Raw genomic sequence first — 27,768 nt, 5'->3', positions numbered from 1 at the left:
AACCACCTCAAAAAGATGCAAAATGACCAAAAATAGATGCATAATGACTAAAAATAGATGCAAAACCACCACAAAAAGATGCAAAATGACTAAAAATAGTTACAAAACCACCTCAAAAGATGCAAAATGACTAAAAATAGATGAAAAACAACCACAAAAAGATGCAAAATGACTAAAAATAGATGCAAAACCACCACTGAAATTTGTCCTTTGTGACTTCTGTGTTTCAGGTGTGCGTGTTGGTATGTGTGTGTGTGTGTGTGTGTGTGAGCAGGATGTGAAGTGTGTCAGAGCGTGTGTGTGAGCCATGGCGTCCACGTTATCCCAGCTGCAGTTCGGCCGGCTGGGTGGTCTCCGTGCTAAACTGCTGCGGCGCTACGAGCACCCGTCTCTGGTGTCGTGTCTGTCCGGTCTCTACGGCTGCAGGTGGAGACGCCTCCAGGGCAGCTGCACTCAGCCGGGGGACTGCTGCTGCGACAAGGTGAGACTACGGAGACGGGCGCCGTCCTCAGGGTCTGAAGTGCACGTTGTCTCAGCAGCGTTTGCATGTTAATGGTTAAGATGGAGTTAAAGGTTGAATCTGTAGAATCTTAATTAAACGCTATGGTAGCAGCCAATAAGTTGCCAGGGTTATCTGTTGTTGGGTGCAGCTACTGTATGCTGGCACCTGCAGCTGCTTGGGAGCCTCAGTGAAGGGGGCGTTCTTTGTCCCAGCAGCTGAGTGAGCGGAGACGGGCAACAACCAGAGTCACTATAGGCCGAGCATTCACTCCATGGACTGAGAGAAAGAAGAGGAACGGCATTCAAACGCACGCCCACATGGCTACGCTTCTCCTTGATGCTAACATCACTTTCATCTGCACTTAGCTGGAACGGCTAACGCTAACGGCTAACGCTAACTGTCCGTCAAACTCCTCTAATCCTTGTTTTTATGGTGTGATTTTCTGGAGGGGACGGGTTCAAACAGACTCTGGTCTCCTGTCTCCTCGCTGACACACTGCAAACAAACCTGGCAACCCGAACGCTGGAGTTATTTTTTGTTGTTGCGACTACGATGTTGAGACACTAGATGGCGCTGTTCTGCTCATTCTCCATATTCAACCTTTTTTATATTATACTTTTCAGCATCTTTGCCTCAGGTTAAGTCAAGTCACCAAGTAGAAATAGTATCAAACAAGTCAAGACGACATTTACATACGACTAACGTTGCGTCATTATTGAACCGTTGCCCACTTTTGTTTTGTTGTTTACAATCACACAGTAAATCCACTTTCCTGTTTGAATTCCTCTCGCTTCGTAGAGGTCAAAGATCGGAAAAAAAACGTTTATTAAACAGTTTTAGGGAAAAGAACCGACTCGTGTTTCCTGTCTTTGTCACAGCTGGAAGGTGTCAGCTTCGCTCTGCTGGTGGCGGCGTTCTGCTTAACGCTGGTGTTTCTCTACTTCTGGGGACAAGCGAAGAACGACTACAACGACTTTGACTGGTGGGTCCAACACACGTGAAGTGAACGCACTGTGCATGTGGATTGAATGTGTAATCACATGCAAACATTGCCGTAATCGTGTGTGTGTTAACGCTCCGTTCATCCTGCTCCCTGTGCCGCGGGTGCAGTTATTTCCTGCTTTATTCAAACTGGAACCAACTGGCTCCAGATTTTCTGTTTGGTAATTTGATCAAACACAACTTAATCAAATGCAACATGCACGTACAGCAGAAGCACACACTCCAGACTATGCCTTAATAGTAGATGTTACAGAACAAACAGCACAACATTTTGACACAACTGTAGTTTGGGTTTTATAAGAAGTCTGCTTGTTGTGTTTTTCATGAAGCTGTTGACTAAAAAAACAAGTCTGAAGAAGGTGGAAAACAATTTCAACCTATTCTCCACACGTGTAAACACATGTAAGTCTCTAGTGAAGATGCACAGCCACTGAACTGTCTGATTTTTGGTGTCGGACACCTTACTGGCTCTTTTTTTAGCCTAGTTTTTATTGTTTTAAAGAGAGTAAGGGAGAAGACAGCTTCTAATTTGGTAAGAGATGATGACATAGATACATTACGGCCACAGACTGCACATCTTCTTCCACAGAGACCAACCTTTCTGTCACTGTCACACCAGCGTGCTCATAAGTGAAGATTATCTCTAGAAACGAGCGAGAACACTGCAACATTCGGGTTTTTCCATATCACATATCTTTAACAATATCCAGCCGGTGTCTCAGAAAATCACATTTTCAGTTAAATTGGCAGAAACAAATGAACACACAGTAAATCTTGGAGCTCTTGGGACCGTTTCCTGTTTTTCCTGTTGGTAATCGGACCTCGACTGTAGTCATGAAGAAGACCGTTTGCTCCAAAAGAAATCTGAGTTTAGGTGAAGTGAAAGCAGAGAGACGATAGGAAACTTGTAATGTGGCATTAGAAACAGCAGTATTGTTGCAGCAATACTCCTTCTGATGGACTTCTTGTTCGATACGTTGGGAAAAATAGGAATGTAATCCGTTATACAATCATTTTGGACCTTGTGTCACAAAAACTCTACAAGGCATACGTAGACCTGTGTCTTATAGATGAACCCAGACTATCGTACGTGCTCATCTCTAGCGTCCCTCTGGATGTGTGACCGTGTCTCCTCTTGAATCACTAAGAGTCTCTCTGTTTCTACTCGTGTGCCTGATTCTGCTGCAGGTTTAACTTTGGGAACCTGGGCTTCTGGTTCCCTTGGTCCGTGGTGCTGCTGGTCGTCGCCGCAGGCTTCTTCACCTACATCACTGTGCTCATGGTGAGGCGACAACACACCCCCTAAATACTTTGTTGCATCTTATCAGTGTCGTGCACTTTATTTATTTCTACACTGTAAAAAAACATAATTCAGGTGTATAAATAACATCATTACTAAAGATGCATAAGTTAAATTGAGCACATAATTAATACATTGCAATATCGACATCACATTACAGTTGTTTTACATGTATTGCATTTTTGTATGTGTGCACTTTTTGTATGTTTCCTAATTTATGGGTGTGTGGGTGTGTGTGTGAGTGTGTGTGTGTGTGTCCGGCAGTTAAGACGCTACGTAACACCTTTCAAAATATGATTTCCTGGTCCGAGCCTCGTATTTCTCCAACGCTGCAGTGCAGTGTTCCCCGTTGTTTGAACAGATCTGAGTTTTAAAAACAATGTAATTATAATTTTACCTCTCTCTTGTGGATGAAAAAGACGCCTAACTGAAGAAAGACGTGATCGTGATCGTTCACGTTTGGTCGTTGTTGTCTGTTTTGTACCAACTGAGCGTTTGGACCCTGAAATCTTATTTTGAAAGGGTGTTACGTCACACTGAACAGCCAGATAACATGATAACACATGAGACTAAAAAGATAAATAATCATTAAAAAATATGACTCATGCATGGATCAAAATTCCCCATTTCATAGTTAGCATTCCTGTTTTAACTGCTGGTCTCTGGCAGCCCCCTCGCTCTAACATCTCTCCTTAATCGCATGTATATAGGTCCTGTTTGTGCCTGTGTGTGTGTGTATTTCGGGCCTGTGTGTATAACATGAATAATATTAATAGAGTGAAAATATCGAATTTCCCCGTTGCAGGATTAATAAAGTTCTTCTTCTAGCAGTAGCAAGTGTTTTTGTGTTTTAAAGGCTTTATAAAGGATTTTTCCCCCCTAACAAAACTGTTTTTGCGTTGTACATTAGTGGAAAAGGTTTGAGAACCACAGCTCTAAAGGGACAGGGTGAAGAATGAATGAATGAATGAATGAATGAATTAAAAGTTGTGTAAAGGTCAGTGTGTGCGGTGAATGCTGCTGATGTTGTACCACGTCTCTGTACGGTTCATCACAGTGTCACACATCCAGACTTGAACGTGTTTGTGTGTTTTCCCTCTGTGCAGCTGCTGGCTGTGTGTTTGCTGTCAGAAGGCCAGAAGCTTTATTTACACTGGAGTCACAAGGTAACTCTCTCTGTCTTAAGTTTATACATCAACTGCTGAATCAGTGTTTTTATTTATTTATATAAAAAGTGATGAGTGAAACACCACAGGCTCAGCATCGCAGCACTCAGTTCACAGTGATCGGACTAAAATAAGACGTCCTCACCGATCAGAGTGGATGTTTCCTTCCTGTCAGATCGGGATCCTGGTGAGTCTGACGTTCTCCGTCGCAGCCACCGCCCTCTTATCGGACCTGTGGAGCAAAGAGTGGACGACTCTGCTGCTTTCCTTCCAGGTGACTCTCCGCTTCCGCCTTCACCTGCTCTCACTGCGGTCTCCTCCTCCTGATCTCCTCACGCCGGGGCTTTGTTTTGTGTCCTGACTACAGGTAACCGCACCTTATTTACACGTGGGCGGAGTCTTACTGGTGACGGCGCTGGCTTGGCCCATAGCTTTGCATTTCTTTCGCATGAACAGCGGAGGTGAGGTGCACACATTGTCATTTGATTTTGCGTAAAAAGTTGCGTTAATAAACTCTCTGTAGACTCCAAAAATGTTCACTCTTAAAGGACATTTTGGGAATAAAACGCTTCTTCGCTTTCTTGCAGTCTCCTCATCTGCACTGCTGACGCTGTTTTATCCCAAACACACCTCAGCATGACGTGTGGCGTTCCCCAGGGCTCAGTGTTTGGGCTTCGGTTAAGTTAAGGCAACAGTAGTTAAAGTTCATACTGGATCCAAGAGTCAGTGTTTGTGTTTCAGTAAGGCGGGGCCTGATCATCGGGGTGTACCTGACCATCCTGTCTGCGCTCTACCTGGTGCCCCTCGGTTTGTATTCTCCTTGTATCAAAGAGGACGGGACGCTGGGCCCCGCGCCGGCCCTCATCGGCCACAGAGGAGCGCCCATGGTGAGCGGGAACACTTACTGGGTAACAGTTATTGGCCCTCAAAGTGTCATTTCAGCGTAAACTCAGCCCATGGTCTTTTTCTACACTTACATACGTCAACAATTAAATGAATGATAAATACAAATACACCAAATTAATCAATACATTTCTAATGAATACAAAATAAATCTTACGCGTTTGAAAAGGAGCAGGAGGAAGTGGAGACTTAGTAAATCCTGCAGCTTCTCTGCTACTCAAATGACTTAATAACGCGAGAGAAGAGTTTTACAGATCTGTCGATTCAACCAACTAATCCAGAATCCACCAAGACTTTTTGTGAAGTGAGTGAAACCCTTTGACTTGTTGTGTGAATTTTGGATATTTGTAATTCATAATCATAGTTTTGTCAGGTCAGACGCAGTTCAGTGTCTCCTCTGTCTCACCTTCTTAATGGATAACGCAAATAACTGCCTCATGATGGCATAACGGCATATGTGTGCATGTGCACTCTGTGTTAGAGACCTTGTGATGAGAGAGGTTCAGAGGGGGATTGTAATGTCTGAGGCAGGTTTTTGTTTGGTCTAAAGACGTCACCCCACCAAGGCTTAGCTCGTGCTATCTATTCTTTGAAAAGGAGGAGCACGATTTGGCTCGGGGTCATTCCTGCTAAACCCTGAGCTTTGTGAGGAAGCAGGGGTGAACGTAGTTTTGTCTGCAGAAGAAAATGCTTTGGCAAAATAAACCACGGAGAAAATCCCTGCAGTGTGTTCCTGTCTGTTATAGTGAAGGTTTTCGTTGCCACCGTACTCTACAGGGGAATTGTTGGGTCTGTGTAAATCATAAATAAGTCATAGAGTGTGGTCTTTACCTACTCTGTAAAGTGTCCTGAGATCACTTTGGTTATGATTTGATGCTGTAAATAAAATTGAATTGAATTGATCGTGTAAACATTTTCAGTCACTGCTCACATCCTTTCCCGTCCCAGAGACGATGCTCTGCAAAAATGTCTGCAGCTGCTGCACGTAAATGTACTCATGCTCTGTTGATTTTCATGGATTGTGTGTGTAATTTGCAGCTCGCTCCAGAAAACACACTGATGTCGTTTGAGAAGGCCGTGGAAGCAGGAAGTGAAGGTCTGGAGACGGATGTCACTCTCAGGTCAGCCAGCAGCTCAATATGTGTCTGTATACGACATTATTCACTCTTTAAAGTGTAATGGTGGTCTTTTTCTGCACTTTCATACATCAAATAAACCATCAAGACAGTTTCTTTTTTAGTGTATGAACTATAAACGGAGAAATCCAGGAGAACTGTCGGACGTGGCTAACAGTGATTAGCTCGGGGCAGTGCGGTGAAGGCATTCAAAGGTCTTTTTTAACCACTAATGCTGCTGAAAATAACAGCAAACCTCTGCAGCAGCATGAGAAGAGTCCCTACACACAAAACAAAGCAGCAACAGCGTAGTTAGTGAAGCCAGAGTTTAATAAAAGAATGTTTTAAAGACTTACCTACTGGCCCCTGTACCAGCTTCTCTCATAGTAAAGTCCATTACAGTGGATTACCAAAGTCAATCCCAAAGGAAGGAGCCCATTGGTGCTTTGTTGTGTGTGTAGGGACTCTTCTCATGCTGCTGCAGAGGTTTGCTGTTATTTTCAGCAGCATTAGTGGTTAAAAAAGACCTTTGAATGCCTTCACTGCTCCGAGCTAATCACTGTTAGCCACGTCCGGCTGTTAGCAACCATAGTTCATACACAAAATGGCCTCCATGGCTTATTTGATTCTCTCTCGCTCTCTCTCTCTCTCTCTCTCTCTCTCTCTCTCTCTCTCTCTCTCTCTCTCTCTCTCTCTCTCTCTCTCTCTCTCTCTCTCTCTCTCTCTCTCTCTCTCTCTCTCTCTCTCTCTCTCTCTCTCTCTCTCTCTCTCTCTCTCTCTCTCTCTCTCTCTCTCTCTCTCTCTCTCTCTCTCTCTCTCTCTCTGATCTATGACTGTTGTCTTGTCGTGGTCGTAGCGTCGATGGAGTGCCCTTCCTGATGCATGACCACAACCTGCGACGGACCACCAACATCCAGCAGGTTTTCCCCAACAGGACCGACGCCCCGGCCGCCATGTTCACCTGGGCCGAGCTGGAGAGCCTGAACGCAGGCGCCTGGTTCCTCTCTGTGAGTCTCAACGCAGCATAGAATAAACTGCGGCGCATTTTCTTTTGTTGGAGTTTGGAGGAGGTGGAGAAGTTTAGCCGTCCGTGAGGAACTCGGAGTAGAGCCGCTGCTACTTTGCGTTGAAAGGAGCCAGTTGAGGTGGTTCAGGATCATCTGGTAAGGATGAACCCTGGGCGCCTCCCTAGGGAGGTGTTCCAGGCACGTCCAGCTGGGAGGAGGCCTCGGGGAAGACCCAGGACCAGGTGGAGAGATTAGATCGCCACACTGGCCTGGGAACGCCTCAGGATCCCCAAGTTAGAGCTGGTTAATGTGGCCCGGGAAAGGGAAGTTTGAGGTCCCCTGCTAGAGCTTCTGCCGCCGCGACCCGACCCCGGATAAGAGGCTGAAGATGAGATGAGATGAGATGAGATGAGGGAGTTTTAAGTTAAACACAGAGGCAGATTCTGAAGCGCAGACAGAGGCGGTTAATAAGCATTGATTATCCACTGACGCGTGTGTGCAGATGACACGTGGCAGTTAATTCCTCGTCTCTTTGAGCCGCAGATGAAAGAACATGTCGGCCTGCGTGTTACGTCACAGTATTGAAAGTATCGATGGTTGTTCTTTCCAGCACAACCCGTTCGGTACAGCCGGCTCTCTGGCAGCAGAGGACCGACTGCGGGCGGAAAAGCAGTCTGTCTGCAGCCTGCAGGCCTTCCTGCAGCTGGCGGCCAGGAGAGACAAACTGGTGATCTTTGACCTCTACCGCCCACCCAGAGGTCACCCGTACAGGGACACCTGGATCCAACGCACGCTGGAGGTCATCCAGAACGAGTCCTCCATCCACTCCTCGCAGGTGAGTACGTCCTCTTTTATTCAAGCTCAGTATTCCTTAAAATAGACACTAAATCAGGGCGGCCGGTGGCACAGTGGTTTGAGCAGTCACCTCATGTAAAGAGACTGAAGGTCCTTGAGGAAGCGGCCGTGGGTTCGACTCCGACCTTCGGCCCTTTGCTGCCTGTCCCCCCCCATCTCTCTCACCCCATTTCCTGTCTGTCCTTCACAATAAAAGGCTTGAAAAACTGGTGTTGTATACACTCAATCAATTTACCTTTTCTGTTGAGAGACACGTTAGTAACACTCCAGATGCACCAAACGTTCCTAAACCCAGGAGTGCTGAATGATCCTAATTGTTTATTAGCATAGACACCATATGAGTGCCGTGTGCAAACCAAAAAAGGCTGCAAGTTTCACTAAGACACCCAGACCTTGAGGAACACCACAGAAAAATCCTTTGCTGTGATTTGGGATCAAAAACTTTTGACATTTCTGCAAGAATTACATTTTTCTTCTGTGTTTTGATGACGAGCACTTGTGTTGTGTAAACTGCTCAGACACCTCCTTATTGTGAATCTCTGAGAGGAAATCCCTCCGTCCTCTGAACTCTCCAGGTCTCCAGTTTGTGCTTGTGCAGTTTCATGAGGCTGTGATTCTCCTGGAGGTCACCACAGCTCAGTGTAGACGAGTAAACGTCTCCTCTGGGGACAGACGTCATCACACATGAAGACGACGGGGCTCATTGGATCCACAGGAGTCTCATGTTTACAGTCAGACCCAGTTTATGACCTTCAGCACTGTTCATGGAGCCCAGTGTGCACAAATATTACAATACTTCATTTAAGATTAAGCCAAAATGCATGTTTTTTTGCCTCAGACGGTCTGGATGGTCATAAAGTGGGCGTGTCTGTAAAGAGGAGACTTGTGGGAACACAGTGACCCCTTTGAAAATGGACATGCAAGACCCACCTTTGGAGCGTTATTTAGCCCACGTCCCGACAAGCAAGCAAAACATGTTTGTTACCTCAGTTACAGGCTTACATTTCCGTTTATACGTGGGTTGCACTATTTGACAGAGGGCAGATTTAAAGGGTTCCTGATGTGTGTGTTATTTACTCTGATTCTGTGTCTGTGTGTGTGTGTGTGTGTGTGTGTGTGTGTGTGTGTGTGTGTGTGTGCAGGTGCTGTGGCTGCCGTCAGATCTTCGGGCTCTGGTCCAAGAACTGGATCCAGAGCTGCAGCAGACTTCAGGCACTCAGCTCCCTCTAGAGGAGCTCCAGAGCAACCGCATCGTCAAACTGAACCTGCACTACAGCTCCATGTCCACTCAGCTCACCAGGTGTGTGTGTGTGTGTGTGTGTGTGTGTGTAAGGGATAAAGACAGCCTTCAGGTGTACTGTAACACATCGTGACTCTTCCACTCTTCTCCTCACGTGTACGTGTGTGTGTGTGTGTGTGTGCGTGTGTGTGCGTGTGTGCAGTCAGTACGCTGCAGTGAACATCACCACCAACCTGTACGTGATCAGCCAGCCGTGGCTCTTCTCTCTGGCCTGGTGCACCGGAGTCCAGTCGGTCACCACCAACGCTCCCCAGCTGCTAAGCACCATGAGCAGCCCTCTCTTCCTCATGGTAACACTTCCACCACGAGAGCCTCACCGCGCACATTTACTCTTCCTCATGGTAACACTTCCACCACGAGAGCCTCACCGCGCACATTTACCTCATGGTAACACCTCCACCACGAGAGCTTTACCACATACATTTAGGGCGCACTCACACTGTCCGTACCGTGCCCCGTGTTTTAGGGTCTTTGTTTTAAGATGGAACACGACAAAAAGTAAAGTTTTTTTTGCCTTTTTCTACGTGAACAGTGTTTATCTGTGTCCGTCAGAGCCCAGACGAGTACAAGCTGATGTGGATTCTGACGGACCTGCTGTCCCTGGTGCTGATCGTCACAGTCTTCGTCTTCCACTGGTGAACCTCACACACACACACGCACGCACACACACTTACACGCATGCAGAGTTAAAAACGAGGCGTTTGCAGGATGGAGTGAGCTGCAGACGTACCGTAGCGGTGATCATGTTGTCGTGTTTTGTGGCAGGTGGCGAGAGCGAGGACTGGCGTTCTGCTCGGGCGGCGAAATCACGGCGGACAACGGCGTTTACAGCAAGTTCAGAACAGGTGAGCTGCAGGAAACAGGTTCCCTTCATGATTCAAACGCTTATTTTCTTATTATTTAACACACCGAGGCGAAACAGACAGGGAGCTTTAAATGTCGTCTTCATAAAGTTTAAGTGTGTATTTTCTTATATCCCTTTTTACTGGAGTAAGTTTAGAGCAGATTTAATAAAACCATCAGAGAATCAGCCGATTAACCCTTAACCTTTCTGTGTGTGACCTGCCACTGCAGAGATGAGTGACATATGGTCAGTCTCCAGCACCAACTCCCAAACAGAGAGGACGCCCAACCTGGCAACCGTGACCGAGCACTGACAGGAGCCAACCTGGCAACCCTGAGACCCCCCCCGCCTCCTGAATACTACCAACCTATAAGATCCAAACACTGTCAAGTGCACTTTGTTCTATTGAAATAAAATTATAAAAACATTTCACCACTTTAGTTGCATTTTTATCTCATCTCATCTCATCTTCAGCCTCTTATCCGGGGTCGGGTCTCGGGGGCAGCAGCTTTAGCAGGGGACCCCAAACTTCCCTTTCCCGGGCCACATTAACCAGCTCTAACTGGGGGATCCTGAGGCGTTCCCAGGCCAGTGTGGAGATCTAATCTCTCCACCTGGTCCTGGGTCTTCCCCGAGGCCTCCTCCCAGCTGGACGTGCCTGGAACACCTCCCTAGGGAGGCGCCCAGGGTTCATCCTTACCAGATGATCCTGAACCACCTCAACTGGCTCCTTTCAACGCAAAGGAGCAGCGGCTCTACTCCGAGTTCCTCACGGATGCTGAACTTCTCCCCCTCTCTCTAAGGGAGACTCCAGACCCCCTCCTGAGGAAACACATGTCAGACACTTGGACCTGGACCTTGTTCTTTGGGTCCTGACCCAGCTTTCATGACCACAGGTGAGGGTAGGAACCAGGACTGAGCGGTAGATCCAGAGCTTTGTCTTCCTCAGCTCTCTTTTCATCACAACGGTGCGGTAGAGCGACTGCAGCTCCGCCCCCGCTGCTCCGATTCTCCGGCCAAACTCACGCTCCATCGTCCCCTCACTCCTGAACATGATCCTGAGGTACTTGAACTCCTTCACTTGGGGTCAGGACTCATTCTCTACCCTGGAGTATAAATCCACAATATTTTCAGACATTAATGACATGTCTTTGAATGTTCAGTGGGGTCGTCTCCGGTTACGGCGTATTTAAGAAAAACAAACCTCCTCGTGTTTCTTTGCAAAATGTAGTTTATTCGTTTCTACATCAGGATACAGGGCTCCAAATGCAGCGCTCTGATTATGACTTCAAAATCAACACTAACGGTTCGTACGTTGAGGAAAAAGAGACGCTCTGTTTGTGGAAACGTGACGTGTACGTGCTCTAAAGAGTTCAGCTGCTGTGGATCAACACATAAAGATGGAAGTGGGGTCTGAACGTCGTGGCACAACATTCATTTCTAAACAATGCATTAAAAAAACAATCCAGATTCTTTTTATTCAAGTTTATCAAATGAAAACAAACAAACACGGACTTGGCTCTAAACTGGAATACGTTAGATGATGTGTTACCTTTGGTGTGGTCTATAATTAAGATTATAACGTGACTCTATTTCACGCCGGTTTGGTAAACTTAGTACGACTGTGAGCATAAATAAGGAGGAGAATAACGAAGCTAAAGCACGAGACAAACATTAACAAGTGGACTTCTGTTTAAGGGGGATTTTCTAACCGTTCAAAGTTTCTTTAAAGCGAGAGATTCGATTTTTCATTCACAAACCCCTTTCCTGTAAATCAAGCGAGAAGCTGGGAAACTGTCCTGTTGTCTCGAACGTCGTGGCGTTGAATTAAAAACCTGTAGCATCAAACAGCGCGGATGATAAACTGAGACGCACTGCCGTTCAAAAGTGTGTAATCGACCTTTATTTTGGTGTTTTTCTACAATAACGGCTTTTTAACAGATAAAAAAAGCAGAATTCTATGAAGTGGACGTCCCCACAGTGTTGATACTTGGTCGTTATCGGAGGACAGCGGTGTAACGTGGCTCTAAATATGAAACTTTTGTCGTGTTTGTTCAATTCCAGCTCGTTAAAGGCTGAATTATCGTTCAGTTGTCCGTCTGGTTGAACCGTATTTTACGAGTGTGTGTACTTTTGTGTCAGGAGATCATAAACCTTTGAACGGTAACGGTGCGTATAAGATAACATGATGAGAGCCCGTCACGGTGGAGAAAAAGGTCATTTAAAGGCAACAGGTGAGTGTTTTTAAGACAGGGCCGATGCATAAGAACGTGTTGGCATTACAGTGTCACGGTGAGCTACCGATGAACCGCCTTAATAACCACGCTACGGGACAATCCACACAGTTCTGTATGAAGTAAGTGCTTTATGTTGACGTGTGTGTGTGTGAGTGTGTGTGTTTGTGTGAGTGGACTGATTGTAACCGATGAGTTTCCAGCCGCTCCGCTCACTTGATGGTGCCCCGGGACGTCCGCTGTTTGGTCATGGTCGTCAGCATCTGGCTGATGTACGAGGTCAGGAGGTCGTCCATTTTGTAGCCCTGAGGGGTCAGAGGTCAAAGGTTATTCTGTACTAAATGAATATCTATTTTTATATTATATTATTATTATAAATTATTTTTCGGGCTGTTTTTGTGTTGTGCTTTTCACTGAAAATGTAAAAAAAATCATGATTCTGAGTATTTCCTGAGATTTTTTATGATTTTTTTTAATTCAACATACTATATTATGAATTTTTGTGATTTATTTTAAATTTGATGTTGAAAACAACAACTTTAAAATCACCTTTTACCCAAATTACTGCTATTTCTTACTTTAAACACTAATTATTAGTGTTTTTCTTTAAAGAACCAGTCGTGCAATGTAATTAGGTACAATACTGAATACAGAACTCTACTTTATTACATCTCTGAGGTAAATATTGTCCTTTTCACACTTTTCACACATGTTCTGGTGCTGCTCACCGCTCTAGTGCATCATATTAAACTGAGTATCTCACCAATGAGGTCTCACACAGCAGTTTGCTGCCTCGGACCAGGTTTCCGATGGTGATGTGGAAGTACGTGTTGCCGCTGCTCCAGTTGGAGATCTTAGTGAAGGGGTGAGTGGTGAGGATGTCCTGCAGGAGACAGACACAGGTGAGGTGAGCACACACGCCGTCCCTCGGTCAGAAAGTCAGGGAAAATAGGCTTAAATCAGTCAAAGGGCAGCCTGTCTAACGCAGTCGCGGCACAATTTCTCGAATTATAATGAAACGAATGCGACACGGCGGTTTGGTGGTTAGCACTGTCGCCTCACAGCAAGAGGGTTCCTGGTTTGAATCCCGGGTGGGGCCCTTCTGTGTGGAGTTTGCATGTTGTCCCTGTGTCAGCGTGGGTTTTCTCCGGGTTCTCCGGTTTCCTCCCACAGTCCAAAGACGTGCAGGTGTTCGGTTCATTGATGACTCTAAATCACCCGTAGGTGTGAATGGTTGTCTGTCTCTGTTCGTCTCTATGTGTCCTGTGATAGACTGGTGTCCTGTCCAGGGTGGACCCCGCCTCACGCCCGATGTCTGCTGGGATCGGCTCCAGCCCCCCACGACCCCGACAGGGACAAGTGGTTGAAGATGAATGAATAATGTGGAGGCGTTTTAAATCCAGTCGTACGCTCACAAACTTCTAATGCTGCGCTCCTAAGCACTGGGGCGTGGTACTTATACTACCTGGAGTTTACGAGCTCCGACTTCAGAGCGTTCAGAGCAGACCATTTAGGTCGTGCGTAAACGGAAAACATGGACGACTGCCATCAAATACGAGAAAAGTTCAGAAAACTGCACCTTAGACTTGGGATCGATGAGACTGACTCCATGTTTGTTGATCGCTATCAGGAGGGTTTCTGGGTAATGGGGGTCGGTGGTTTGCTGCAGAAAGAAGAACAAAATGTTGCACACATACGTAACTAAGCACATTTTTACTTTAAACTGTTAATTAACTAATACTACACATGGTTGCATTAATCATTATAATCCAATAAAGTAATTTAATCTGCATAATGAGAACTTTTTAAATACTTAAAGTACCAAAACCTTTGAAAGCAGGACCTGAAAACAACGATACAACATTAAACTTGTTCTGTATTCATCTTGTAAAAACGTTAAACTAACCTTGACTTCAAAGAAGGCCGAGCCGAACGTTGTCCACTTGTAGATGATTCTGAGGAAGGAGAGTTTGGCTTCTTCTCGAGTCTTTCCTGAGTGTTTGTTGAACAGCGCCATGATGGACTGAGAGGGAAACATGGATCCATTATGTTTACACACTGGGACCCCCGCTGGGTTACTCTATCTACTAAGTAACCTCAGTTTAAGGTCTGTGAACGGCGTAATTAGAATTAATTACATGACTTCTCTTTGGACTGTTTGGTAATATTTGGTTTTGATTACGAGGTGGAGGTAACGATGTTTCAGCCGCACTGACTTTAAAGTTTAATTCCAGCGTGAAATCATCCGAGGGTCTTTTTCTGCACTGACATACATCAAATAAGCCTTGGAGACAGTTTTTTCAACTATCAACAGAGAAATCCAGGAGAGTCTCTAACAGCCAGACGTGGCTAACAGTGATTAGCTCGGGGCAGCACGGTGAAGGCATTCAAAGGTCTTTTTTAACCACTAATGCTGCTGAAAATAACAGCAAACCTCTGCAGCAGCATGAGAAGAGTCCCTACACACAAAACAAAGCAGCAACAGCGTAGTTAGTGAAGCCAGAGTTTATTAAAAGAGTGTTTTAAAGACTTACCTACTGGCCCCTGTACCAGCTCCTCTCATAGTAAAGTCCATTACAGTGGATTACCAAAGTCAGTTCCAAAGGAAGGAGCCCATTGGTGATTTATTCCAGCAAAACACGTAAAGATTGTGGTAGTAAAAGGTTTTGAAAAGTCCCAGACACTAACTTTCCCCGCAGCACTGAAATGTCACGTGAGGGGGTGAGGACATGTGTTGGTGAAGGGGCTGCAGGTAGAGGTAGCATCAGACAGAGCATCAGTCTCCATGTTTGGGCACTTTTTGGTGAGTCTGTTGGTGCTGAAGAAGAAGGTTGATGCTGCCAACAGAGTGACATTTTTCACTGTGACCTGGAATCATTGAATTCTGCAACACGCTGTGTGACTGACGCTCTGGAGGATTCCCCATCACTCATCAACCGCACCGCACTGGACACTGTTTTTCCATGTCCCCAGAATAAATTGGAAGAGGCGACTGATTCATGAATAAAGCAACAATGGGCTCCTTCCTTTGGGATTGACTTTGGTAATCCACTTGAATGGACTTTACTATGAGAGGAGCTGGTACAGGGGCCAGTAGGTAAGTCTTTAAAACACTCTTTAATAAACTCTGGCTTCACTAACTACGTTGTTGGTGCTTTGTTTTGTGTGTAGGGACTCTTCTCATGCTGCTGCAGAGGTTTGCTGTTATTTTCAGCAGCATTAGTGGTTAAAAAAGACCTTTGAATGCCTTCAACGTACTGCCCTGAGCTAGCCACCTGACTGGACTCTCTTAATCCGTCACTCACCCTCTTCCAGTCGTCGGGAGACAGATGTTTGATCTGGTCCTGGGGGACGAGGTCCTTCAGGATCTTGGAAATATTGTGGAAGTGGGATTTATCCTCCTCAAACTTCACCCTGTAGATGAGCGCTGCCAGCTGGTGCACCTCCTCCCTCAAACACTTGTGGTAGCCTCGCAGATACTTTGGCAGCTCCTGCGGAGAGACGGCTGTTAAAGACGCTGCACGTCTGCAAGCGTGTTGAATCGTCCTCAATCGCAAATCCTATCCTATCTGTTTGGTAACTATGGTAACTAGGGTAAAGGTAAAGTCAGTGTTCTTATCTTAACTCTGGATAGAAAATGTGTATTATAAGTTACTGAAATGGGCTTTTGTAAAGCACCTTTGCACATGTACGAGCACGAGCGTGCGCACGTGTACGAGCACGAGGCCTACGGCGGCTCTGAGGTCATTTCCTGTGCGTCTGTTGGGACATAGAAAAAAGAAGGAGGGACCATGCGCGGACATTTCAAACAATGGCGGTGAAAGGTTCACGTTGGTGTGATGCGGAGGTGGAGTGTTTACTGCAGATTTGGTCGATGAAAAGATTCAAAAACAGTCGACAAGACGCACAAAAACTCAGAGGTCTACGGAAAGATCTGGAAACAAAGCCACGCAACAACATGACGTCATCAATGCGTGTGACGTGTTACGGCGTGATGACGTATAGGCAGCAAGAAGCATTCGCCGAGGCCCAGGTAGTGTGAGTACAAACGGGCCTGGAGGGGGGGACAAGGACCCTAAAGCACGGGACGGACGGACAGTGGGAGTGCACCCTTACTCACTTGGTAGTAGTGGAAGATGGAATCAGCCATGGAGTCTTTTCCTGGCACCGTATTAGTCCACAGTTTCTTCATGAAGAACACCTGATAGGTCAGTGAAGGCACTACACCTGCACGCACACACACACACACACACACACACACACACACACACACACACACACACACACACACACACACACACACACACACACACACACACACACACACACACACACACACACACACACACACACACACACACACACACACACACACACACACACACAGGAGGAAGAGTTACAGGGAGATAACATTTTTAAAAATCGTTCTAAAGAAGTCTTTTTTCCGTTTGTTTGTTTTTTACCGTCTTTCACATGTCGGGCTTTCTTGATCCAGTCGGTCAGGTGCCTCACAAAGTCGAAGAAGAAGTCTCCATCGGGCACACTGATGACCTGAAAAACATTTACATGTGTTTATGCGTAGGATGTGTGTGTAATCAGTGTGTAACCTCAGCACAACGTCCAATCAGTCGCTGTTCTGGAGCCCGGGCTAAACCTGAATGTCTCCTCGATAAATACAAGTCACTTTAGTCAACGTCAGACATTTTAGAGGAGAGAAATACATGAAAAACATATATTTGAGTGGATGGGGGACGCCAAAATCATGATCTAGATTCATATGCTATCAATTTCTACAACTGAATACCATAGTGCCACCCTGCCTTGTAGACTGACACATTATAAATCAAAGCAGAGGACATTTGACAACACTTCAACAACTTCACCTGCTGAGGATTCGCTCAAAAGCTCGGGAAAATCAAGAAGTTAACTTCCAATCTTTGTGCGTGAAATGAAAACTTTGGCATCATTCGCTCTCGTTACACAAACTTTTTTCTGTGCAGGTGAAATCGACCCAAACTTCACTTTCCTCTTCACTAACGTCTTTTCATTATTGTGAAAATGAACTCAATAAATCGCTGACGAAGAGACCGTGTGGTTGTTTGTTAAACGTGTGCAGTTACTGAATAAACCTCCAGTGGATGAGGCTGCAGGCGGTCTTCACCTTATCTGTGATCTTCACAAAGAGACTGAAGCCTTCGGAGGATTTGAGCAGAAGACGCCCGGAGATGTTGTGGCAGAAGTCTTTGGCCTTGGTGCTCGACTCCACTTCAAACACCTGCGAACGCAAACGGGCGGCTTTTATACACAAGTGCACAATAGCAGGTTTAAAACGCCCTGTAAATGAAAATGATTATGATGAGTTAAAGGATTATAGAGATTAATTTCCTTCTTAAAATATACTCCTAATACTTCTTTACGTATAAGGAGTCTGACAATTATAACATGTCTAACACACGGCCGCAGCACTTATAATATTAAACACAGTCTACTGATGTCAGCAGAACAAATAAGGCTGCAGCTGCTGAACACATTAGTGTTTGTAATTAGGCCACGGTGCATTTTATTCCAAATTAATTCGCCTTTTCATTCACTACAAAAATCTGCCCTGGCACCACAGATGTGATTCAACCTTCTTGCAAACTCTAGCATGTTTTTACACTAATATTCATTGAGAGGAAGAGGGCAAAATATGCTGAGCTAGTGGAGGCGTGTCGGAGTAACGGGTGGAGAGCACGGTGTGAGACCATCGAGGTGGGATACAGAGGGTACGCTGGCCAGTCTCTCTGCAGGGCCTACAACATTAAGGAGGTCATGGAGGCAGCAGAGGTTGCCTCAGGGTGGCTGTGGTTAAGGAGAGGAGAACCATGGGTGCGGTAGCGCTACCTGGACACAAGCTAGGGCCTGATCAACCCCAGCTGGGTCGCCTGGGTGAGAGTGTATGATGCTTGAAAGACCCGAAACACTCTGTGACCCCAGGTAACATCACTGATGATGTGTCCAGGTTGCATCAGTCGATGTATGTTACAAGATTCATATACTCCGATAAATCAAAAAATCAAGAGGTAAATGATGTTATTTCTTCTTTTAAAGGTGAGTCTCACTCTTTAAATGGTCTATACCAGTTCCTTGTACATACAAGTCTGCTTTCTAAGGCTGCAGCTGATTCATATTGTCATTATCCATTAATGTGCGGATCAGTTTCTAGATTAATCAAATCAGAAAATAGTGAAATGAGTCAAAGGTTATCTCTTTAAAATGTGGTTTTGTCCAAAACCCAAATCCAGTTTAACGATGTACAACAGAGGAAATCAGTCAATCTCCATATTTGAGAGTCGAAAAAGTTGATTTTATGACATTTTTGGATGAAAAAATAACAATTATTCTTCCGTCAGTCGACTAATTGATAAGTCAACTCATTGCAGCTGTACTATAGTAATTGCAGTTATTATATAATATGTAATAAGTGTATATTTTGGATTTGAATGCTCACTGACCTCGTCTGCGTCGTCGGGGAAGTAAACTTTGTGGAAGATCTGAGTGGTTTTGTGCTGGATGGCCTCCACCTCCACCAGGTGAGGAGGGTACTTCCTTGATCCGTTTCTACAACAAACAACAGATGAATGTAAACTGAACACACACTCAGGAGAATGTGTGTAAGTGTGTGTGTGTGTGTGTCTTACCGTAAGGCTTTCTGTAGCCGCTGCATGCAGTCTGCAGCCAGCGGGTAATGTTTCTTGGCCTGCAGGAACCTCTGGACGTGAGGCAGCAGGATGTTACTGGGAGGAAACAAACCAGTGCAGAGCCACAGCAGCTCCCAGCCCTTCTCCTCACTGAACCTACACACACACACACACACACACACACACACACACACGCACACACGCACATGTTTGCTGAACTCGTTTCTCTGATAAGTTAAGACCAAGATGCTGATGACTAAAATCTTTTATCCGGCACAAAGATGATAAGAGGCCATTAAAGTGTGATTCCGGTGCAAACTGGTCTTTCTCCAGACTCACTTGATGTGATTATCAGTCAGCTGTTTGAGAATCTGACAGAAGATCTCGTCTTTGAGCGGCTCGGCCTTCAGCGCCCCTTCAAAGATCTGGTCGGTGAGCTCATTGACAGAACGCGCACGTTTGGACGGGTAGTCGCCCATGTACTTCATCACAGGTGGAGACGAGAGGTCAAGGACGCCAGAACGTTAACAGGACAATAACAATCCACTGACAGATACAGGAAATATGGCTGGATTATGAACAAGGCCAGTGGGGCTCGGGCCCTGGGGCCTCCAAACCTCAGGATGTGCATGGCCCAGGATAATAAAACACTCGATGGTAGGGCATACTCTGCATTATAGAGAAGAAATATATTTGTGTATATGGTTTAAATACGGTATATGGTCTGTGAGGACGTGTTTACCCCAATGACACTGAACTTCACCAAAGGTATGAGTCATGATCTGCAGTAGGAGATAAAAAAAGTTGCATGGTAGGGCAGAGAGTGCGCGTAGAGAGAGGAGACATTTTATGGCAGATCAAAAATGCAACCAAAAAACATGTTTCCTCTTATAACTGTTGATAGGGAAAAAAATAAACTTCTCCATATTCTCCAAGGTTATGAGTTGTGATCTGTACCGTAATATATAAACATAAAAAACGTGATATTAGCATAAAGGCTGCAATGTAGAGGGGTGGTGCATTTTGTGGCAGACCGAAAATGTAGTCTTTACTTTTTACGGAGCGCCTGTAGCGGTTAGCACTGTCGCCTCACAGTGAGAAGATTCCAGGTTCAAATCCCGGCTGGGGCCCTTCTGTGTGGAGTTTGCATGTTGTCCCCGTGTCTGCGTGGGTTTTCTCCGGGTTCTCCGGTTTCCTCCCACAGTCCAAAGACGTGCAGGTGTTCGGGTCATTGATGACTCTAAATCACCCGTAGGTGTGAATGGTTGTCTGTCTCTGTTCGTCTCTATGTGTCCTGTGATAGACTGGCGTCCTGTCCAGGGTGGACCCCGCCTCATGCCCAATGTCAGCTGGGATCGGCTCCAGCCCCCCCGCGACCCCGACGGGGACAAGAGGTTGAAGAGGAATGAATGAATGATATTCTTGCTGCATTGGAGTCAATGCCACAAAATTTTGTTCAGTGTGCACTGTGTCTACGTGTAAACCTGAATAATAATTAAAGTTATCTATCTACCTATTAGGCCACACACTGCACTATAGGGTCCAAGTGAGGGAGACATGTGCCCAGGGGCCTTACGGGACCATGATCCGGCCCTGGTTGTTTGGTCTTAATAGTAAATAGTTTGTGGAAGATTTAATGTATTCATCACTGGTTTGGGTCTTTTTTTCTAAAGCAATCTCATAAAAACAAACAAAAAACAAAAGATCCTGAAACACTGAACTCCACTGAAGGATATCTATGAAGGCCAGGCAGGCCTCCTGGGAGAGCTCCTCGTGGGCCAGGACTTTCTTCAGCAGAGGCTGTTTCAGAGGCTCCCTGGTGCAGCTCCACAGACGCTCCTTCCCTCGGCTCTTTGAGATCATCACCCTGCTCAGAGTGCTCTTCGGAGGAGGCCTGGACGAGAGGAGGTGGTTAGAAACGATGGATCAGACGCTTTTATATACGGTATCTATACGTGACGGATCGGGAAAGACACCTGAAGTAGTCGTAGGAGAACTCCTCCAGCGTGTAAGCTTTAGTTTTGTCCTCGATGTCAGAGACGCTCATCTGCGACAAACTGATGGATTCTCGCCTCTGATCGGGAGTCATTGTCACAAGAGCCTGAGACGGAGAGAGAGAGAGAGAGAGAGAGAAGGAGTGAAGAGAGGATGTAGCTGCGTGGAGAAAGAGAAGAAACCTCCTCCTGAAACATCCAGACTTTTGTAAATTAAAGACTTTTATGTAGGAATGTAACGATACAAACATGTGACGGTTTGTATCGGTGACATAAAAATGAATCTGAATGCTCTTTTTAACCAGTAGATGCCTGACGCGACGTGCACGGGCTTCTACCTTTGAGACCCGTTGCGACGTCTGCACGTTTTGGAGGGTTTTGTCATTTTAAAGACAAACGGCTTCCACACGAAAGAATTGACAGAAAATAAACATTTCATCTCATCTAATCTTCAGCCTCTTATCCGGGGTCGGGTCTCCGGGGGCAGCAGCTTTAGCACACATTAACCAGCTCTAACTGGGGGATCCTGAGGCGTTCCCAGGCCAGTGTGGAGATCTAATCTCTCCACCTGGTCCTGGGTCTTCCCCGAGGCCTCCTCCCAGCTGGACGTGCCTGGAACACCTCCCTAGGGAGGCGCCCAGGGTTCATCCTTACTAGATGATCCTGAACCACCTCAACTGGCTCCTTCAACGCAAAGGAGCAGCGGCTCTACTCCGAGTTCCTAAGGTAGAAAATAAACGGACAATAACGGGGGAGCGACACAGAGGCGCAGAATATAATGTTGGCACCGTTGACGTTCTGTGCGGTCGTTGAGGAAACCCTCAGGTTTTGGGAGGTTGTTTTGAAACAGTGCTGAGGTTTCAGAGGCGTGATGGGTCAAAAGGAACTGAGGAAGCAGTAGTTCATGGTGATATTAAATAATAAAGGTATAACTCGTCTTCAGTCTCTCCTCATCGTTACGTCCCTACTTAAGTTGTTGGGTAAAACTGATATTCATCCACTACGTACCACCACGTCGTACTGCGGTCTGGTGAGAGTGGGCAGCACGTAGACGCAGTCAGCGGGGAAGTCTCCTCTCAGTTTGGTCCTGTCGTTGATGCCGTGAGCCCAGCCGGAGTTCATCACGTGCTCCCCGTTGTGTTCGTCCAGGAGGATCAGGTCCCCTTTGGAGAAACTCAGGAACGTGGAGTCCACCCCCGCTGCCAGGTGGAGATCATAACATAAGATACATAACGACACATCTACAGCAGCAGCAGCAGCACTTTTATACAATCATATGATTGATCTCAGATCCCAAAGCACGCGTTCTTTGTCTTGTTTTCATCTCACCGGGGTTGGGACAGTCCAGCAGTCCCACCACGTACTTGGACTTCTTCCTCAGACCCTCGAGGAAGGCGACCACCAGATCGCGGATGTCCTCTGCGTTGTTGGAGGTGAACGTGTACTCGTCTCCTTTGATGGTGGCCAAAGTGAAACTCTGGCCCTGGAGCTTACCTCCTCTGGAAAATCACATTTCACGTCACATAAGTCACTCTTTCATGACGTTTGATTTAAAACAAAGCATTGAAAAAGTAAGTTTCACTTTCAGGCAGTAAAACGGGGCTAGTGCAAGTGTGATATGATTCACGATATTAAAGAGAATGATCCTGTTTCCATCATAGTTCTTTTTTCAATATATTATATATCATTTTTTATGAGGGGTGTAAGTGAGTGAGAGGGCATGTTCAGGCACCCAGACCTCGAGGAACACGACAGCAAAATCCATGCTGAGATTTGGGATCAAAAAATGTTTTCACATTTGGAGATTTCTGCATTTGTTGACGCATCTTTGTGTTGCTAAAGTGCAATTCCGGCAATTTTCGCACCGTTTTTTCCGTGCATGAACTTTTAACAGAGAAATCCGTGAAGACAAGGGGGCTCATTGAATCCACAAGAGTCTCATCTTTACAGTCAGACCCAGTTTATGACCTTCAACCCTGTTTATGGAGCCCAGTGTGCAGAAATAACAAGTTAATGGACTCATACAGGAGTGTAAAGAGTTATGGTAGACTGTAAATGATGTTATAGAATATCATTTTGACCGTTTGTAATCAGTGTTGCTCAGAGGACGTGCCGTTGTCCTACCTGCTGCTGGACACAGCAGTGATCTCTGGGAACGAGAGCTCCAGAAGGACCTGCTCCTGTTCGTCCACAAAGTAAACCCCGGTCCAGTTCACCGCCACGATCACGTCGTTCTTGGGCAGACTGGGTCCTGCGTGGACAGACGGCGTCATACACATGAGAAGAAATAAAAACCTACAGATAAGCAAGATAAATTTACTACAACATATACCAACCTGAGAATTTGAAGGCCTCGTAGAAGCGCGAGAAGAGCAAAGGCCACTTTAAACGAGCAAAATCCACCACGTCCTCCTTCACCTTCTGTGTGTTCAGCCTCCTTTTGGTGTGGACTCCCTTTTTGTGGGCGCTGATGACGAGCTGAGCCCACTTCTCCGCGCTCTTGGTGGAGGTGATCTCTCTGTCGGGGATGTAGGAGGGGATGAGGCTGAGCAGGCGGTCCTGGAGGATCTCAGAGCCGTAATCCACGAAGTACTGCTGAGAGGCCAGCTCTGCCAGGTCCTCCTCCTTTCAGGGACAAGACATGATGAAGAAACAAAAATCACATATTCCCAAAGTTCCCAAACGTGGGTCGCAGGAGGTTATATTTGGGTCACTCACTCCATCGCCATTCCCCTACAGTGGACCGCACATCACGTCACCTGCGTCCACGCAGTCCTCGGTGACTTCACCTACCACATGAGGATCCTGGAACCTCGCACTACCCCTCTACCTCGCACCCATGCTTGCACCATTTTTGAACATTAAAGACTGTTTGTTGCACTTTGAACCAGAGTCGAGTCGTGCATTTGGGTCCAGATCAAACACAAACCTTAACATAACAGCTCTGTCCAACATGTCATGGTAGTTAAAAAACAACATTTGCTTCATTTGTTTTGTTTTGTGCACAAAAATGCGACTTTGTAAAGCTGCAAGAAAAATGCAGTGAAGTAAAAAGTAAAACATTTCCCCCTGAGATGTAGTGGAGTAGAAGTCTAACCACAGTACTTGAGTAGCTGTACTTATTGCTCAGAGTCTCCTCTGAATAATAAATTAGTAAACCACCTTTCAAGCACATCGGCAGCGTGTCCCACAAAAACAAAGCTTCTCACCCTCTCACAGCGGTACTCTCCAAATTTCACCCCTCGTACGATCTGCTGGTAAACGAGGTTTGTGGCGACGTAGTCCTCCGCGGGGTTGTGCCATGGGTTGAAGATCTCCTTCCTGAAGAACAGCCTCCAGGGGGCGTTCCTCTCCTGGGCGCCCTGCTCCTTGGCATACTGCTCACACTGCGAGACGGCGTCCATGACGTGGTCGCTGCCGCTGCCCAGTGACGACACCTGATCCAAAACAGATGCACTTTACTCACTAATATAGTGCTGCAGGTATGAGTGATAACTTACGGTTCCTCATCCCAAAATCAGTGGGTTTTTATGCTTAAATAAAGGAGAAACCCCACCACTGCACTGCTGTATGACAACATATGCCGGTCTAATGTTTTGGTTTCACCTTGTCAAACAGGGCGATGTAGAGCGAGAAGCCAAAGCGATCTCTCAGGTTGATCTTGTCTGCCAGAGCATTGCAGAGCTCACTGGCGGTGGTGGCGGAGTCCGCCAGGAGAGTCTTGGTGGTGCCATCCATGAACGTCACTGGGAGCATGATGGGCTTCTTGGACTTGGTCGCCTGAGGAGCAGAAAAAATCTGATTCGAGTTTCAACAGAACATTCATTTTTATGCTCTGCAAAAGTTCAGCATCAGGGTAAACAAAGCCACGCATCGCAATGATGTCATCGATGCGTGTGACGTGTTACGGCGTGATGACGTATAGGCAGCAAGAAGCATTCGCCGAGGCCCAGGTAGTGTGAGTACAAACGGGCCTCGAGGGGGGGACAAGGACCCTAAAGCACGGGGCACGGGACGGAGGCACAGTGGGAGTGCGCCCAGAGGAGTTTAAAGTGTTTCACACTGATTAGCTCGGGGCAGTGCGGTGTAGGCATTCAAAGGTCTTTTTTAACCACTAATGCTGCTGAAAATAACAGCAAACCTCTGCAACAGCATGAGAAGAGTCCCTACACACAAAACAAAGCACCAACAGCGTAGTTAGTGAAGCCAGAGTTTATTAAAAGAGTGTTTTAAAGACTTACCTACTGGCCCCTGTACCAGCTCCTCTCATAGTAAAGTCCATTCCAGTGGATTACCAAAGTCAATCCCAAAGGAAGGAGCCCATTGGTGCTTTGTTTTGTGTGTAGGGACTCTTCTCATGCTGCTGCAGAGGTTTGCTGTTATTTTCAGCAGCATTAGTGGTTAAAAAAGACCTTTGATTGCCTTCACAGTTTCGCTGGAATTACACTTTAACACACCTGCAGCTCCCTTTAATATAAACTTGGACTTTAGTGACTTTTCTGCAGAGCGGCGAGCGTGTTCTGTACCTGTAACTCCAGCCAAGATGGCGGCTGGGTCCTTGTGCGGTTGACAAACGTCCGTCTCAACCTTTCCTCACAATATGGAGCGTAACCAGGGGGACCGTTGATTAAAAATGTCCGTAAATACTGACAACAGAGGAAAAGACAACAACAGACGGCAGATAGAGTCAAAGAAAAGTTTCATTGAGTCAGTGAAATAATGCTTCAAGCACGGAAACACAAACAAGAGGAGGCACATGCTAAAGATAAGAGACACAAATTATGTCTGTTTGTTTTAACTGAACGGGATTTAGCAGCAAAAATTGACTTTAATCACTGATATTTTAGATAAACCAGCTGACCAGTGATCAACAGGACTAAAAAATAACAAAAAAGAAAATAAAAAGGAGGTAAAGCAACAGGAATTCATGGTGAACTGCAGGATTTGAAAGCAGTAGTACGAGTAAGTTGTGAGTTAAAAGGTTTCTAACTTTGACAAACTTCTCGGAGGGCGCGAAGCAGCCCACGCAGAGCGACAGCAGGATCCATCCGCGGGCGTGGCTGCTCTTGGACGAGTTCTGGGTGAGCTGTTTGCAGATCTGACAGTAGATCTCATCCCTGAGACACAGAAGGACAAACAGACAGCAGGAAAACAGAACCAGATCAGAAACAGATGAAAATCCATGTAAATATAATGAGATGATACTCCTGTGGACAGGGGCAGCAGCTAACGTATTGCATATTCCATTTTTGGTTCTTGTGAACACGGGAGGACTTAGCGGATGTAGAAATCCTCACGTTCCTGAGTCCATACTCGAGCGCCAAGTAAGAAACAACATGAAAAACAACGAAAAACAATAGAACAAACATCGGACACAATGCACAAAAAGTGTGAGCAGAAGAGTTGCACTGGGCTCTACGGGACGGGAGACGGGAACTAAGCTGCTGGAGGTGCTTCAGTATGTCTCTTTTTAGCTGCGCACCGTCCTTCTCCTGCCTATAACTCCATTTTGGTCAGGTCTAAAATTATGCACATATACAATTTTTTAGAAGAGGGTCTCAAGTTAATTAGGAGCCTTTTTTCGGAGGTGGTCTCCTCTTCCCCGCATGTGTGGGAGTGAATGGGCGAATGTGCTTCCGGGCACAGGACCGCCACTCAAACATGCGAGTGCTGCAGTACCCCGCTTGGCCACTAAGCCCATGGTGGCACATGACGAGAGCGCCTGTCCTGGGGACCCGGCCGTTACATCTTACCGCCAAAGAAGACGCTAGAAACAACGCATCTCAAATCTTATGGAGTTCAACTTGAACTTCTCTAAAACTATGTTTCCCGTGCTGCTGCCAGTCTCAGCCAGGACACTCTGTCTGTCTTTTTCCTGGTTAAATAAAATATAATAAAGGAGAATGTTTATCTGCAGCAGCTTCTGTGTCATCCACTGTCGGTATCACCCCGACTGTGAAGAAGAACCTAACGCAACCACACTTTGAAAAAAGCGGAACTATCCCTTTATAGGGAGTTAAGACACTAAGAGTACATGTGCTCGCAGGTCACCTGAGGGCGGGCCGTAAGATGCCGTTGCCGATGATGAAGTGAAGTTTCTCCAGGTTGGAGGTGGGTCGGTCCTCCAGCATGCTGTTCCCCTGGAGGCCGTAGTCGCCCTCCGTCAACCGCCGGGTCACCTGCCACCGACATCGAAGAGAAAAAAGAAACACTCAAGTAAGTAATCTGATCGGTTAATGGGGAATGTAAACAACGGATGAATGGACAATGAAAACAACTGTTTATTGGTGATATTGAGATGTTGGTGATCTGTCAGTGGCAGTGAAAGTCTAAACACATAAAGAAAAAGGAGTCGCTGGTGTTTAATCTCACCTCCTCTGTGATCTTGGTTTTCCTCTTCAGGGTGAGCGACACCAGTTTGTGCCTCACGCTGTTCCTCTTCTGGCTGTCTATGGAGCTGTTCTGCACACACAAACATGGAGCGATGACCACATTTGTCAGCGTTACTTTGACCGCGGGTGATGCAAATGAGAAGATGCAGCGTCGTCTCACCTCCTCTTCCACCTGCAGCTCCTGCAGCTCCCTCTTGTACGTCCTCTTGCCGAGCGTTTCGTAGATCTTCGTCATGACGGGGATCTTTTCGCTGCCGTCGCTGATGACCATCTGGCACTTGGGCTCCGGTAGATCTCCCATGAACCTCAACACGGTGATCCACACGGCCAGTGCAGCCTGCAGGACAGAAGGGGGTGTTTTAATCAGCTGGAGGGTCGGTGAGTCGCTTTGTCTGTTACAACATGTTTTCTTCTTAACCCTTGAGCACACATGCAACTACACCCCACACATTTACATCCTTCATATGGTCTTCG

General features: G+C 46.3%; 2 protein-coding genes across 2 annotated transcripts in view; one reads left to right on the top strand and one right to left on the bottom strand.

Moving 5' to 3' along the window:
• Nucleotides 1–307: 307 nt before the first annotated feature.
• On the top strand, nucleotides 308–10,307 carry gdpd4b (glycerophosphodiester phosphodiesterase domain containing 4b; the record flags this gene model as incomplete). Its single annotated transcript, XM_083927518.1, has 15 exons — nucleotides 308–481; nucleotides 1,381–1,484; nucleotides 2,693–2,786; nucleotides 3,911–3,970; nucleotides 4,146–4,244; nucleotides 4,338–4,431; nucleotides 4,712–4,857; nucleotides 5,912–5,994; nucleotides 6,845–6,995; nucleotides 7,606–7,830; nucleotides 8,993–9,150; nucleotides 9,293–9,440; nucleotides 9,703–9,785; nucleotides 9,916–9,995; nucleotides 10,225–10,307. 15 exons carry the CDS (start codon nucleotides 308–310, stop codon nucleotides 10,305–10,307), a joined length of 1,782 nt encoding a protein of 593 aa, XP_083783644.1.
• A 2,133-nt stretch (nucleotides 10,308–12,440) lies between these two features.
• Nucleotides 12,441–27,768, bottom strand: part of myo7ab (myosin VIIAb) — a gene marked incomplete at its 3' end in the record, with an annotated part of 37,386 nt that continues 22,058 nt past the window's right edge. Inside the window, exons 23-46 of the mRNA XM_083927597.1 lie at nucleotides 27,455–27,631; nucleotides 27,275–27,364; nucleotides 26,954–27,081; nucleotides 25,893–26,019; nucleotides 25,429–25,548; nucleotides 24,509–24,682; nucleotides 24,112–24,339; nucleotides 23,239–23,527; nucleotides 23,027–23,153; nucleotides 22,232–22,401; nucleotides 21,911–22,101; nucleotides 20,885–21,009; nucleotides 20,634–20,802; nucleotides 19,248–19,390; nucleotides 18,909–19,064; nucleotides 18,723–18,828; nucleotides 17,390–17,503; nucleotides 16,692–16,779; nucleotides 16,349–16,455; nucleotides 15,534–15,719; nucleotides 14,135–14,251; nucleotides 13,808–13,891; nucleotides 12,992–13,111; nucleotides 12,441–12,533 (exon numbers count right to left, since the gene is read on the bottom strand). Of these exons, the coding sequence (XP_083783723.1) occupies nucleotides 12,441–12,533; nucleotides 12,992–13,111; nucleotides 13,808–13,891; nucleotides 14,135–14,251; nucleotides 15,534–15,719; nucleotides 16,349–16,455; nucleotides 16,692–16,779; nucleotides 17,390–17,503; nucleotides 18,723–18,828; nucleotides 18,909–19,064; nucleotides 19,248–19,390; nucleotides 20,634–20,802; nucleotides 20,885–21,009; nucleotides 21,911–22,101; nucleotides 22,232–22,401; nucleotides 23,027–23,153; nucleotides 23,239–23,527; nucleotides 24,112–24,339; nucleotides 24,509–24,682; nucleotides 25,429–25,548; nucleotides 25,893–26,019; nucleotides 26,954–27,081; nucleotides 27,275–27,364; nucleotides 27,455–27,631 (3,429 nt within the window). The remainder of the gene's footprint in view (nucleotides 12,534–12,991; nucleotides 13,112–13,807; nucleotides 13,892–14,134; nucleotides 14,252–15,533; nucleotides 15,720–16,348; nucleotides 16,456–16,691; nucleotides 16,780–17,389; nucleotides 17,504–18,722; nucleotides 18,829–18,908; nucleotides 19,065–19,247; nucleotides 19,391–20,633; nucleotides 20,803–20,884; nucleotides 21,010–21,910; nucleotides 22,102–22,231; nucleotides 22,402–23,026; nucleotides 23,154–23,238; nucleotides 23,528–24,111; nucleotides 24,340–24,508; nucleotides 24,683–25,428; nucleotides 25,549–25,892; nucleotides 26,020–26,953; nucleotides 27,082–27,274; nucleotides 27,365–27,454; nucleotides 27,632–27,768) is intronic.

The sequence above is a fragment of the Echiichthys vipera genome, assembly GCF_963691815.1.
Source record: "Echiichthys vipera genome assembly, chromosome: 14".
Classification (NCBI taxonomy): domain Eukaryota; kingdom Metazoa; phylum Chordata; class Actinopteri; order Perciformes; family Trachinidae; genus Echiichthys; species Echiichthys vipera.
The sequence above is the reverse complement of the archived record's forward strand: the minus strand, read 5'-3'. Positions and strand labels throughout refer to the sequence as shown.